Consider the following 14,125-nt stretch of genomic DNA (forward strand, 5'->3'; position numbering starts at 1 on the left):
TCACCTTGTCTCACCCACTTTGTAAAAGCCATTTATTTTACACAATGCTGAAACAAAAGTTGTTCACAACTATTCAGCAAAACCTCAACTGGTGTATTTAAGGTTGTAAATATCTTTTTATAAACCCCAAAAGAAAACAAAACAATGACAAAATGGGGAAAACAACAGATAAACTGAGATCAGAGCAACACCACACTGGTGGTTTCATCATTCCTAACCCACTGCCATGCTAGAAATAACTAACAGTCTCATGCAACCAACAGCCTCTCACAGCTAAAGAGCAGCATTTGTCACAGTAAAGTGCCTTTTTTCCTCCAAAGTGTGTATACCCCATTTACAATGTAATACAAAACTTCCAGTCATTTCCAGTTGAAACACAATAAAGAGAAGTAAAAGGAGAAACAGCAAAGCACATGCTGAAGCTGAAAAAATATTCTTTTTGTTTTGGCTTCTAGCACTTATTCAAATTCCCTTTAGTCCACTTTTCAAACAGTAACTGATTAACTATCAGTAATTAAAACGCTAATGATGATCACCAATCCTCGGACTCTCTTAACACCGTATTTGAAACAACACCATTTGTAAAAATGAAACGTGTTCAAGTCTTTAACAACCCATAAGGCATGAAGGAGCAATGGCTCAAACTCTTACAGCTTTAGGATGCATAGTAGATGGGATATGAAATTGAACAGTAACAGATTGTCTGAAAAAAGGAAGTGGACTATGTTTGATCTTTCCAGCTAAGGAAATATAGATTATGAACACAACTTTTTTTTTTTAATCTAACGTTTAGCTCACAAAGCTACTATGTGGCACTTCATAATCAACCTTCAAATTACTTCATCTGCAAAATAACAAAACAAACCCTCTACAGCGAAAGATCACAGACAATTCAGTGCTGCATCTCGCTGTGCCCACTAAATACAACAGCACACATACTCTTGATGACAAGTAATTCTAATATTCTGTAACTGCACAACTTATTCATTGTATGTTCCAAATAGAGTGCAAGGTGTCGTGACTCTTCCGATAGCGCAGTTAATCGCCCGCTTACAGCAGACCGATTTCACCAAACTTTGAATGTCTTCAGTTTTTGGAAGCCCATTTCCACAAAAATAAGTTGGGAATAACAGAAATAAAAATAATACTCATAGTGACTCAAAATAATAAGTTAAAAGTCAAAATTTTGACTTTCTGGTTCAAAATTATGAGATACTATGTGAAAATGATTAAATACTAAGTCAAATGTTTTATTTTGACTTACCATGAATAAGTCAAAATAATAGGATACAAAGTAAAATATTGACCTTTTAAGTCAAAATAGATACCAAGTCAACGTTTTTTGATTTCTAAGTCAAGACAAAATGTTGCCATAGTTAAAATTTGGACTTTCAAAGTCAAAATTATGTTACATTCGCTTATGATCTCGTAATTTTTACTTTAGTCAAGATTTTGACTTAAATTGTTGTAATTTTGAGTTATTTTCTTAACATTTTGATTTTGAGCATTTTATATCTGTCATTTCTAACATTTCAATTCAACTTTTTCTCCTTGTGGCAGGAATTGGCGGCAAAAATGTAAATACTCCTGCTCTTCAATCACCTTGCAGATTTCATTTTCCATGGACAGAAGCACAGAACCGCTGCATGGTTAATGGCAGGTCAAAACACGACCTGAAGAACTCATTTGTGCCATTTGGACTCATTCATTCTGAGATATTTTGAGTGATTGAGATTTTTTCCAAGAATAAAAGAAGCAGAAGAAATGAAATGAACATACCTGAACTTTAATATAAAGCAATGCTAGCTCTCAAACAGTGAAGTCATCAGTCTGCATCACATTTTCAGGTATATCCAACATGGACGGTGTGCAAATGCACATGTTGAAAATTTGTTTTTGTCATGTACATATTCACTACAGATATACATTATATATACTATAGCGTGTATGTACAGTAAGTTTAACACATGCTCAGCAAGCAGCTTGAGAGCTGACTGCAGAGGAAACCCTCTAAATAAAAGCCTGTTGGTCTGTGAAGGTGATGCAGACTGCTGGCGTTTTTTCGGGCATGACTTTTCTCAGTGTGATCACTCGGCACAAGCGGCAGCAGAAATGATGTAGCAGCAGTGAGGCACAGCTCAGTGTGAGCTCCTATAATGATCATCACAGCAGAATGGAGAGTAGGCAGCACAGCTAACTTTGAACAGCATGTCTTCATCATCATCACCATCATCAGGCCACAGTCACATGGCGTGAAAAGAAATGTCCTCTTCCTCTCCTGTCCTTGTTCCTCCCTTGTGGGCCTTGTGTAGCGCTGTCATCCACTCTGCGGCCCTCTGTCGAATGGTGATGTGTCAGGTGACGTTTGGTTACTCATCATCCCATGTTTGCTGTAGCAGGAAGTTAGCGGCCAGATTCTCATTCTTCTCGCAGGCGAAGTAAGCCTGGATGACTAAGCCTTCAGGGAAGCCCAGCGCTTTTAACTGGAACACAATACACATGTTCACGTTACACACACACACACACACACACACAGTACACTACAGTACATCAGTACAGCTGTGTCTGGGACAGTTACTGGTAAGGGCACACACACCTATGCATACATGTAAAAAAAAACATCACAACAAGATATAGGAATACAGCAAATTTGTAACAGATTAACCCAGTGGGCAGTTAACTCATTGCACAATGATGTATCTGTACACACACATATCTGTACACTACTCCATGGACTCGTTGACTGAAAGACTGCACACCATACACTATGATCAAAATAGGAGAAATACAGATCCATCAATACGCACCTTCAGTAAACTAAACTGTCTGATCTCTCCAAACAAGCAGCCACAGAGTTACCAAGAATATTGCCACTTCAAGCCCTTTAAATATAAGATCAGTTCATTATGGGTAAATAAAAAAACGGAGGCCATGATTTTGAAGGTCCAAGAGCAACAGTTTTCATGACTTGTTTTGCAGTGAATGCTTCCTCATTCTGTAGCAGCCTGTACAGTTTGGATAGTTGAAATGTTACAAATGTGTGCTCAGAATGGTTTGGTGAATCCAACATCTTGTTGAAAAGAAAAATAAATATTCTATCATAAGTTTGTGTACTTTAGCTAACTATTAATATGTCAGTTTCTACCTTATTTTGATCATAGTGCAGTTACCCAGACAACAAGACAGTTCAATGGGACTTAATACAGACAGTGGTAACTGACCCTCTCAATGGCCTCCTTCTCCTGTGGGGTGACCTGTATGTAGTTGGTGTGTGGTGACCCCTGGGCCTCAGCCCCCTCCCCTCCCATGTCTCCACCTTGTGGCTCATTCAGCATCTGCACAAAACGCTCCTGGTGCTGCGTGATTTGCTGCAAGTAATATATACAAACAATATGAATAGTACCATACAGCGAATATACAGCTTCGCAGCCCCTAGCAAGAATGACACAGAACAGCGGATTACGATCATAACTCTACCCATTCAAATAGTATACAGTAGACTAACTAGTAAACTGACTTCTATGATTGTGTCAGATGGATTTGGTTATACTTTTGTAGCACAACTACATCATTCACAATCTCAAAATATAATTTAAATTTATACTACATCTATTGTTAATAAGAAAAAGGTGCCCTTTCAATCTTTCAGTGTTGATCTGTATAAAATACACTTTTTCCTGGACTCACAGACTTACTTCTCTTACTGCTCTGCTAACAGTTTCTTCAAATATCTTACTAACAGAAAAACAGACATAATGCGGGCAGAAACCCGCTGTAGTGTGGTGAGCATGCTGGTGTGGTACCTGCAGCAGCTGCGGGTTGTCTCTGCCCAGCTGCTGCAGAAGGGCTGGCAGGAGGGCTGGGTTCTGCTGGATGATCTGTCTCATCTGCTGGAACTGAGGCTGGTTCCTCAGGAACTCCAGAGGGTTCCCTGTGGAGACAGAGCCTCCTCCAGCAGGGGGAGGCTGGCTGCCAGACACTGGCCCTGCTGGGGTGGAGACAGGCCGCTTACTGTTGTTGTTGTTTAGTATGATAAGAGTACATTTTCAGAGAGACGGTTTATAGACAAAATAACCAGTCTGTGTCTGAATAGTTCAGTGAATTAAATACAAATCAAGGTACTTAATCAAACTGATGCTAAAATCAAATAAAAATCCACTATTGCCACGAAGCAGTCTGCTCACTAATTTGCAACAACACCCATAATGGGGAAGGGTCCAACTGCAGAGAGCCAATGGGAGGAGCCTGAAGTTCCCAGATGGGTTGTGTGTCAATTCCTTTAGCAGCCCCCCCCCCCAAAAAAAAAAAAACTTAAAGGTAAAAGGTAACAGCCAGGGCCAATCCTAAAACCTAGCTAAATAGGGCAATCACAGATTATATTATATGCACTGAAAATATAAATCTCTACTGTGTTGTGTAGCTTTCTTGTTATTCCAACCAATGTTTCTGTACTCTTACCTTACCTAAATGAAAAGGAGTTTTATGTCCATTTTTGACTGAATAGTTCATGTACTAAGGAAGAACTAAAGTCGAGAAGTCCATGAGTATTCATGTTTCAACTGCATCTGAAGAACCAACACAGTCGCGTTGTTCTTTGCTGTTCAGTTGTCACATGAAGATAACTCAAAGACAACTGGGCAAACTTCATCAGATGATTAAGAGGTCCAGGAAGGTAGTAAGTGGGCCTTGGGTTAAAATTATTTTGTCAGATTACAAGTAATGTCTGTCCCTCATTCTAAAAGTGATACTAGTGGCCACGAGTGCTGTTTACTGCGTGAATAAAGCTGTACACATGTTGTAGCAGCATGAGGTTTATGTTCGACCAGTAGCCCCTGTTATACAGCCTGTTCAAGGCTGTTCTTGCCATTCTGTATAAAAAGGTACGAACACGGAATGGGGGGCATCGGAAGTAATAACATAAGTAGTAGTAGTAGTAGTAGTAGTAACAGAGCCAAACCGACGTCAGCGTAAAACGGGGGGTTGGCAGGGCAGTACAGGGGTGGGACATTTGAATGACGTGTTATTTGTGCGACCCAGCACCGGGGAATTTAAAAAGCAGCTAGCAGCAGTTAGCATCAAATCAATCGAACAAACACGTTGCTTGCATGAATCTGCTATCGTTTGCATCATGTTGTATACGATGCACAGGAACTTTGGTTGCGTTTGCAGAGTGGCATAAATGTGCACGGCTAGAAAAAGCACCTCAACACTCAGTTCACCTGCCATTATTATTTTTCAGAAAGCAATATTGCTGCCTGACGTGTATGTTAAATGTCACAGTAGACGCAGACGCTGTTGTGTTACACGTCACGCCCCTTTTGCCTCTGGAACGCCGGCGTTGTTTGGTTCAACAAAGCCACCGTACTGATGGGTCTTCTTTACGGCAGTATTGTGGGATCTCTGTTAAAAAGGGCTAGTGAGCCGCATTTAGCACTGCATACTCCACCCAGATAGTTCCTGGGCCATGTGCTAGTGCTACCCCAAGGGCAGGGAATTTTTTGGGTCCACTGTGGCTGAGGAATTAAATTTAGATCATCGTTCCTCCGGTGGAAACTAGGGATGGGGGTCGTTAATTTGTATTGATATTGATACCATTTTTGAGACTGCTTAACGATCCGAGTCTTTATCGATACTTTTGACAACAATAAATTCAAGATGACAATAAATTCTCAACAGAAGTGGTGTTGCTTTTATTGCTTAGCTGTGAGTCTGTGACTGTTTGATTTGTGAACAGAATGAAACTTGCCTAGCCTTCAATAAACACTGCTGATGCTGGGCATTTATTTGAAAAGGAATACACAGGGCCCCCGTAAAACATAACATTTAACTATGACAATAGTAAAATAATATATCAGCAGCAATAAATGTCCAACAAATTTTTCCAACAACAAAGATGGGGTGAGCTTGTGCTGACCACCATCTACTGTAAATAAATAAAGTTGGCGAATGTTAAACATATCTGGCCTCTCATTAAACACAACTCAGTACCAGGCCCTCCAAACGCTCTTCTACCCTAGTTCCTTTGGTGGAAACGAGCAATAACTCCTGACAACCTGACAGTAAGCCTAAGTATGTGACCGACTTCACATAACTGCATTAATGGAAGTAATGAACGAGTGCTCTTACTGTTTGAGTCTGCTGGGGGCTGCTGTGGTTGTTCTGTAGTAGAGGTGGGGGGGTTGGATGGAGCACTGTGTCTAACTGGCTCCTGAGGCGGCAGATCACTGGCCTCTGCTGGAATACCCTGCAGTACATAAACAATTACTACACACTAATATAGTGGCAGGCAGGGCTGGGAATAAAGCACACGGGCTGGTTAAATCCTCACCATGAGTAGATACTCCACTGCTCGGTCTGGGTTGTTGTAACTGGCTCTGAGTGCAGCGACTACCTGGTCCCGCTCATAACCCATAGACATAATCTCTGAAACTAGGTTCTCATAGGCTGGACCTGTCACTGTAGAAACAACAGGAGAGGTAGGACAGCGACAGAAGAGGTTAATGGAAGCAGGATGAAATGAGGAGGTTGTTTTTGCACATTTATGGCATTGTCACTACGTGTCTTGACTTGACGGCACAGTGAGACGACAGCAAATTTCACAGTCAAATGTACAGTGGTGGAAACTGACTTATTTAGACTTCTAGAGGCTACTTTGTGTTGTGCGTTTTAATTTTAGGCAGACTTTGAATGAAATTATTTGAAATACTAGGATGCATCCCTAGATGTAATTATTTTTCCTTTTATCCAGCTGCTCTGCTGTGACAGTGAAACTTTCCCTGTCTGTCCTCCACATGCTCACGTGTAAAAGCCAATTTGAAAACCGGTTACATGTATAGATGGCCAGGAAATCTGCATTCTCCAACAGAAATCTAACTGGGGAAATCGCGTTTCCCTAATCCCCTACCCCGAAGTGCATGTAAACGCATTGTATATCTCCCATGTCCATTGAGGACATTTAAGGCCTCAGCATACTTCAAATCACAAAATGGTCTAAGGGTTTCTGAAACCCCTCTCCGACTGTGGAATCGGGTCTGCTGCATCTGATAATTACATGGCCAGCATCTAAGCCACTAGGACCCAAGTACAAATGAGTGGAATACCATCAGTGTCTTCGGGGAGAGACTGTCTGAAAGTATGCTCTGTTATCCACATTTGAACAAGTCGTCGTGTTGAGATTAAAAAGACACACAAAAAACAGAGTTGGAGAGAGATCAGGGAGGCAGTGGGATGCAGCGAGGAGGAGGCTGTGCCTTCTCACCCAGTGTGGCCATTCAGAACAGGTAGAAACACTTTGACTTTAGAACTAGATCATTTGAAGCATACTGAGACCTTTATTTTCAAAGAAAACTGCTATCACTGGAAAGAGTAAGTCACGCTGATTCCAGCAGTGTCTGTATAATGTCTGTGTGTTTTGGTATGGCTGTTATCACTCTGAAAACAAGGGGTGCAATTTTTGATGCAAACTATCGATCAGGCAATATGGGTTAAAGTAAAAAGGGAAAAGCAAAATACAACCAGTATACTAGTATTTTTTAATTTATGACAGAGCGAAGGAAAATGTATTACCCAGTATTGACGCTGCTTCTTCAAGAAGTCCTAGTTCATCGACAAGGCTTTGAGAGAAATGAACAAAGAAAAAAACACTCAAGTCAGTAAATCTGTGTTCCAAAGCCCAAACAATTACAGTAAGCATCCGTTTTAACAGAGAAACAAGACAAGAAGTCTACCTAGCTCTGTGAGGCTGTACTTGTATAGTTGGGGTTAAAGCTAAACGCTAATGTCAGAATGCTAACATGCTCACACCGACAATGCTAAAATGCTGATGCTTAGCATGTTCGCAATCTTAATTTAGCATGTTAGCATGCTAACATTTGCTAATTAGAATTAAACATAAAGTACAGCTGAGACTGATGGGAATGCCATTAGTTTTGCAGGTATTCAGTCATAAACCAAAGTACTGGACAAATTAAAATTTTGACCTGATGATGGAGCTAGAGAAAAAGGATCAGCAAAGTTGAACAGAACATGAATGTTTGTACAAATGTAATTGTAATTCTTCCAAAACTTGCTGAGACATTTCAGTCTGGACCAAAGTAGTGGACAGGCCGACAGACAGACATACATTCCCATCCCTAGACCCATGCCACTAGCATGGCTAAAAACAATACACTGAAAAGTAACTCATATTTCTTGCTATTAGTGAACAGGACCATGGTAAATTCTTAGTATTAAAGTCCCATCTTTGTTACACTGTTTACTGCTCAGCAACATGCTCTTGTGTAAATGACACAATAATCCTGATTCTCTGTAGGTGACAAAAAGTAGACAACCAGATAATAAATTAAGCTCTCAGTGTACGTAATAGGGATGCCCAGGATCGATTGGCCGATATTCAGTAAAAAATATGCGATCGGGAGATGAGGATTAATGCTTTCTAGTCGCCGATCACAAAAACTGATCGAGGACGCAGATTATATTTGTTTACTGGCGGATCTTCACCTCTCCAATACGGTAACTGCGCTGACGCATAGCGACGACATACAGCAGGCTCCCTTCCAGTCAAGATGGTGGCGAAGATAACGAAAACGGGAATTTATTCATCTCGCATCATGCCTAACTTTAGTGGATAATAACATATCGGGTATGGAATTAATCTGCAGATGCTCCAGTTCAACTTGAGACCAAACGTTTCTATGGATGTCAGTTTTTGAGCCATGCCCACGACAAAGGCCAAAATGTGGCCTACAACAACAACTGGGTTAAGCCTTGTTTTTAACTTAGCAGTTGTTGCTCTATTATAAAACAGAGCAGTCAAAAGCCAGTCACTGTAAAGATCAATTTCCAGACATGCTGGATTAAATTTTAACTTTTGTTAACAGGCTCATCAAGGCAAGGAAGAAAGGAAAGGAAGAGCTGTTGACAAGTCAGAGAGGGAGAGACAGTGATGCTCAGAATTTAAAAAAAGAAAAAGCTGAGCGAGTTCTGATTCTGAGCAATTTAATTCTAATGACTTGATGAACAAAACTCAAAATATACGACAGTGTTTTGTGGTTCATTTGAAATTCAAGGACTTTCTAAGCACTTTGTTTGATTGATTTTTTAATACTGCTATACCAGCTGCTATAAAACAAAATAAATGATCGGTATCAGCCATATCAACTGCGTATTGGCCGATATGGCTCATAGACAATCAGCAATCAGTATCAGCGGCAAAAAATCATGATTGAGGCATCCTTAGTACGTAAACATAGGTGTCCTCCAACCTGGAAGCAGAGGAGTGAACTGGTGCAGTGGCAGATGGTTGATTCTCAGGGTCTTCCCTTGGCTTCTCTTCTGGCTGGGCAGCAGGGGTGGGGCGGTCTGCAGGGGCAGAGGCCGGGACTGTCTGAACAGCTTCAGGAGCTGGAGCTGGAGCTGGAGCTGGAGCTGGGTCAGAGGCTAGAGTAACGGCTGAAGCCGAGTCTGGGGCTGTGTTTGAGTCCAGAGCCGCTGTTGCTTCAACAGAAGCCGGCGGGGTGTTTTCTGGGACTGGAGGCGGGGTTTCAGAGAGAGGCACTGACTGTGGGACAGGTGTGGGTGCAGACACTGTATGTGTCGGTGTGGAGAGAACTTGTGTTGGGCCAGAGGCCGGTGCTGGGCCAGAGGCTGGTGCTGGGCCAGAGGCCGGTGCTGGGCCAGAGGCTGAGGGAGGTGCTGGAGCTGCAGCTGGTTGGGGAGTTGGCTGAGGGGCTACTTGTGGAGTAGGGGCTGGTTTAGGCTAAAAAGACATTTGAGAATTGATCATTAGAAGAGTGGATGTGATGACCAAACAGGTAGCAGCACTGCATTATTCATTTCACTCAGCTGGACCAGGCTGTTAAGTTTATAAGTCCCACAGTATTTAAATATCAGTACTATCGTAACTCAAATAAAAGCTGGTATTCAAATAATGGCGGAACAAATGATGGTCGCTGTTAAAGGCTGGGTAAAAACCATTGAATGGGTTGGAATTACCTGTACTTTGATGTCTCACGTGGTAAATTCAGTACAAAGTACATTTCCACAGCACTAATTCCATGAGTACAATAACGGAGTCATGTTGTTTTGCCGGGGGTGGAGAGTAGAGATATGGACACAAGAGTGGAGTCCTGCATATAATAGCATGACTCTTTTGCTGAGACCGTGATGGACAATGAGTGATAACCATTATTCCTAAAGTATTTTGGTTTAGTTTCTGTCTGTGTCTGTTTGTAAGCTTAAATGAACTGAAGCCAACGCCAAGCTCAGTGCACGGTTGTCGACACAAGGGGACGGTGGGGACGGCTCCAGCCACCCAGTGAGCGACACTGCACAGGGACGAGTGGAGCGACTGCAGAAAGCAAGGTGAGCTCATCAGGGTTCAGATGAGGCCTGCATCTTTTCTTGTTGTTGGCAATCAAGACATTCAGTATAAGTTGTTCTTTTTAAACGCAAATACTGTTTTAATAGAAATTCTACACTTCCTATAAGTGTTGGAAATTAAAAGTGGGAGTTCCCTTTGAGCTGCTGAAAAGCTTTTAATGTAAAACATATATGAAGGAAGTATTGAGTACTATTGACGAACGCTTAACAGCAACCATAAACAGAAAAGTAAAAGCGACAGGAATAAAAACAATACTTGTGTTCAGAGCAGCAGAGTGATGAATATGACATACTCTGTCTAAAAAAATTATCTGAATAGAGACTAACCTTCGTAACCATGACCACCACAAAGTTTTTCTCATCGATTTTGTAGTCTTTCAGCGGGGTGTCATCATTTAAGATTTTGCCTGTGACATTCAAGGAGAAACAGCAAATGAGAAAAGATTTAGGACACCATTTTTTAATAAGAAGCTGGGATAGTCGGCAATATGGGAAAATATGGAACAGAATCAAACATAAAGTAAGTTAGGACATATCAGGGGTACACAGTGGATACGTTATTATCCTATGTAGCAATTTCTAGTACTGTGACTTTTTAAGTTTGACCTCTGAACATTTTATATATGTACCACATGTAACTTTTTAAGTGGTGAAATGGCTACAGTGAGTGCTGTCTTGAATGGCATTTACTGTAATACACAGTCACAGCACCTTGACAACAAATGTGACACATACCCCTGTCCACAGAAGTTTAGGTGTTGAGGGAGCACATCAATTAAAATCAAACCTTGGACTAATAATAACTACCTAATCAGTGAGATGACTCGTCATTTGCAAGATGAGTATTCTCACAGCTGCTTCAGTGAGTATTCTCAATGTGGCTTTAGTACTTTAAGTAAGCAATAAAGCATGGTGTTCTAAGATAAGAAAATAATGGAAGAGGTGCAGGCCACGATGTGAAGTTGACTGTCGTTTTTCAGTCCATCCTTTTCTACATGTGGACACCTAGGAGTGCAATTGGGCTCTTACACCATGGCCACAGAAAAAACAGCTGCTCTGTTTAAATCAGCATCATTTTTTAAGTTTGTTTGTAATCATTTTAACCCAGGGTTAGGTTAGTTTCACAACTGGTTAACTGGAGTGAATTACTGTGAAGTACTGTTGCTATGGTTACAATTAAATATATACCTTGAGCAATGATTTTGTAAGGTGAACAGATGATAGAAACAATGTGAGTTGTCTCCATATATAATTTTAACAAACACCTGCCAATTAAACAAACCAAGCATATTCTGGGGCCTTGGTATAACTGAATGATATTTCAATATGTTTGTTTTCCTCTGTAAATCAGTCAAAGTATTCCTCTTGCTCACCTGCATAGATGAGTTTTTGTCCTGCAGCAGGAAATGCATCTTTTCCTCTGTCCTCCTCTATTTTCTCCTTCAGGGCTTCCACCTGCCAAACATCAACAGATGAAACACTGATATTTCTGGGAGAGTTATTGAAACTGAAATGTAACACTGTGTCACTGAAAATTAAAGAGGGTCAGCGTAAGGCCTGACGGTTGGTGCAGGAAATATCATACCATCATAAGTTATGGGAATGTGCTACTGTTCAAGGGTTGATGTTCTCCAGAGAATAAGTGTTGTGACCAAAACCTTTAGTAAGCCAGATCTGGCAGTGTGTGTACCAGGGTTACCGTCTGGACTGTCCGATCAACAATATTACAAGAAGCTGGATATAGCTGTTGGCAAAAAGTTGATATTCTGTAAATGGAGATATAATGTCGCTCCATCCATTCATGACTGATTAATAGTACTGTTGGTATTGCTTAACTTGTCATTTACATCAGTATAAGCTCTCTGGGTAATTATAATGCCATATGCACTCATCTTACCATCCATCTTCTGAAGACAGAGAGAATTTCAAAAAGAAAATCAGTTTGTCTGCCTACTGAGTGTCATATGGAAACATGATTTTTTTGTGTGTATCCATTTGTCATTAGTTGTCTGACACAGATGCTTTTTGTCATTTATTTGTATTGTTTCCTTTGTTGTTTGTATTTGAATATGGATCACTGTTTTTTTTATTTATGTAAGTAGTAAAATCTAAAATAAATAAATAAAACTAATTGGGAGAATTATCACAGGGTTAATAAGTATATATCCTCGTTATCCTATTGACACAAAAGCTACCATATTTGGTGAAAAACAGAAAACATTTTAGGTTAGATTAAATGAGATTGAAATATGATTCACGTGATAACACTTCACAGGAAACATTATTAGTTCAATACACCTAACATAAACTACTCCATGTTACTTACTGTATGATAAGAAAACTCCAAAAGGATTTTTTCTTTTCTCTAACAAAGATTTACTAATTAGTCTTCCCGTTACTACCTTAACGGAGAAGAGGTTTAAAATACTGCACCGTCATTCCTGGTGAGAATCTGAAACAATATGCAAACACTATAAAGTTGAAAGAAAGTACAAACAACATTTCCGGTCGCTGTTTTCAATGTAAACCCTCTAATCCGCTCCTACATTGTTTAACGTCCTGAGGAATACCAAGAAGCAAAGTTAAAACAACAAGTGGAATACATACTATATATTAGACTGTATTATTCAGCTAATTAAAACGTACTTTGGTTACTATGTTCTTTTCACAGAGTGTATGGTGTACACTGAATTGCATGTAATTTAATTTAAGATGTTACGCTTTTACCTTGAAGGGAAACTTGCTCAATTCCGGTCTTACACGAGCTAACTCTAGCTACAATACCTCACTCGAACTCAGTTACTGTAAGATCCTGCAGAAATTCTGACTTGTCTGACCACAGATTTGTCACATTGACGTAACGTTACTTTTTCAAAAAAGCAAAGTAACAAGTCTGTCTCCTTTGCAGAGTTGAGCAGCCTTTACCGCGGCCATGTCTTAATATTAGCTAACATTCCCGTATGTTAGAGTCAATATACCAGCCCTCCCGGCCTGACCGTGTTTACTTCAGCCCCGTTAACTTCTACTCACCGTCAATTCTGGGTCTATTTCTATTTTGAACGTCTGCTGCTGGAGGGTCTTCATTGTTATCGTCAGCATCTTTCGACGCGGTGTCAGAGACAGCTGGGGTCAAAAATCAGTCTATTCACGGCAATTTCTCGACTCTAGCCGCTCTTTTTCGCACAGTATCTATTTATCTGGGTCTAAATGTATGTGTGACTCAGCTGTCTCAGTGCTCGCATCAGGCTGGACGGGGACGCCATCTACTGCTGGAAGCAAGGCACAGCAAGCTGCCGCCTTCAGGGGCTGTCGGAAATAATCCAACTCAGAGAGCGCAGTTAAAGGGACAGTTCACCCCAAAAACAAAAAATATATGTTCCCTCTTACCTGTTGTGCTGTATTTATCCATCTAGATTGTTTTGCTGTGAGTTGCTTAGTTTTGGAGATGTCTGCATTTTTTTTTAAAATATAACGGGACTATATGGAACTCAGCTTGTGCTCAAAGTGCCAAAAAATACATTTGAAAAACTAAACAGCAATGTCTCTCCAGAAATCATGACCTGGTTACTCAAGATAATCCACAGATTTGTTGTGAGCAGTTTCATGTAGGAACTACTTTCTTTCTACCGATAGGTCCATGTAGTCCCATTATATTCAAAAAAGGCAGACATCTCTACGGCCGATATCGGCAAAACTCACACCAAAACAATCTACAGTGGGTACAGAAAGTATTCAGACCCCTTTA

General features: G+C 40.6%; 1 protein-coding gene across 5 annotated transcripts; it reads right to left on the reverse strand.

Annotated features, from left to right (window-relative positions):
* Window positions 1-15: 15 nt before the first annotated feature.
* On the reverse strand, window positions 16-13,664 carry rad23ab (RAD23 homolog A, nucleotide excision repair protein b). 5 transcript variants are annotated; one of them, XM_044198453.1, is made up of 10 exons: window positions 13,411-13,664; window positions 11,754-11,835; window positions 10,708-10,787; window positions 9,264-9,757; window positions 7,567-7,613; window positions 6,329-6,456; window positions 6,127-6,244; window positions 3,804-3,988; window positions 3,222-3,368; window positions 16-2,483 (listed from the first exon to the last, which is right to left on the reverse strand). In XM_044198453.1, the coding sequence occupies exons 1-10, from the start codon at window positions 13,477-13,479 to the stop codon at window positions 2,370-2,372; spliced, it is 1,464 nt and encodes a 487-aa protein (XP_044054388.1). In that variant the 5' UTR covers window positions 13,480-13,664; the 3' UTR covers window positions 16-2,369. The 5 variants fall into 5 exon arrangements, with proteins under 5 accessions (XP_044054388.1, XP_044054389.1, XP_044054392.1 ...); XM_044198454.1 differs by having other exon boundaries at window positions 3,804-3,985; window positions 13,411-13,661; XM_044198457.1 differs by lacking the exon at window positions 13,411-13,664 and adding an exon at window positions 13,108-13,309.
* Window positions 13,665-14,125: the final 461 nt, after the last annotated feature.

The sequence above is a fragment of the Siniperca chuatsi genome, linkage group LG6 (genome assembly GCF_020085105.1).
Source record: "Siniperca chuatsi isolate FFG_IHB_CAS linkage group LG6, ASM2008510v1, whole genome shotgun sequence".
In the NCBI taxonomy this organism is placed as follows: Eukaryota; Metazoa; Chordata; class Actinopteri; order Centrarchiformes; family Sinipercidae; genus Siniperca; species Siniperca chuatsi.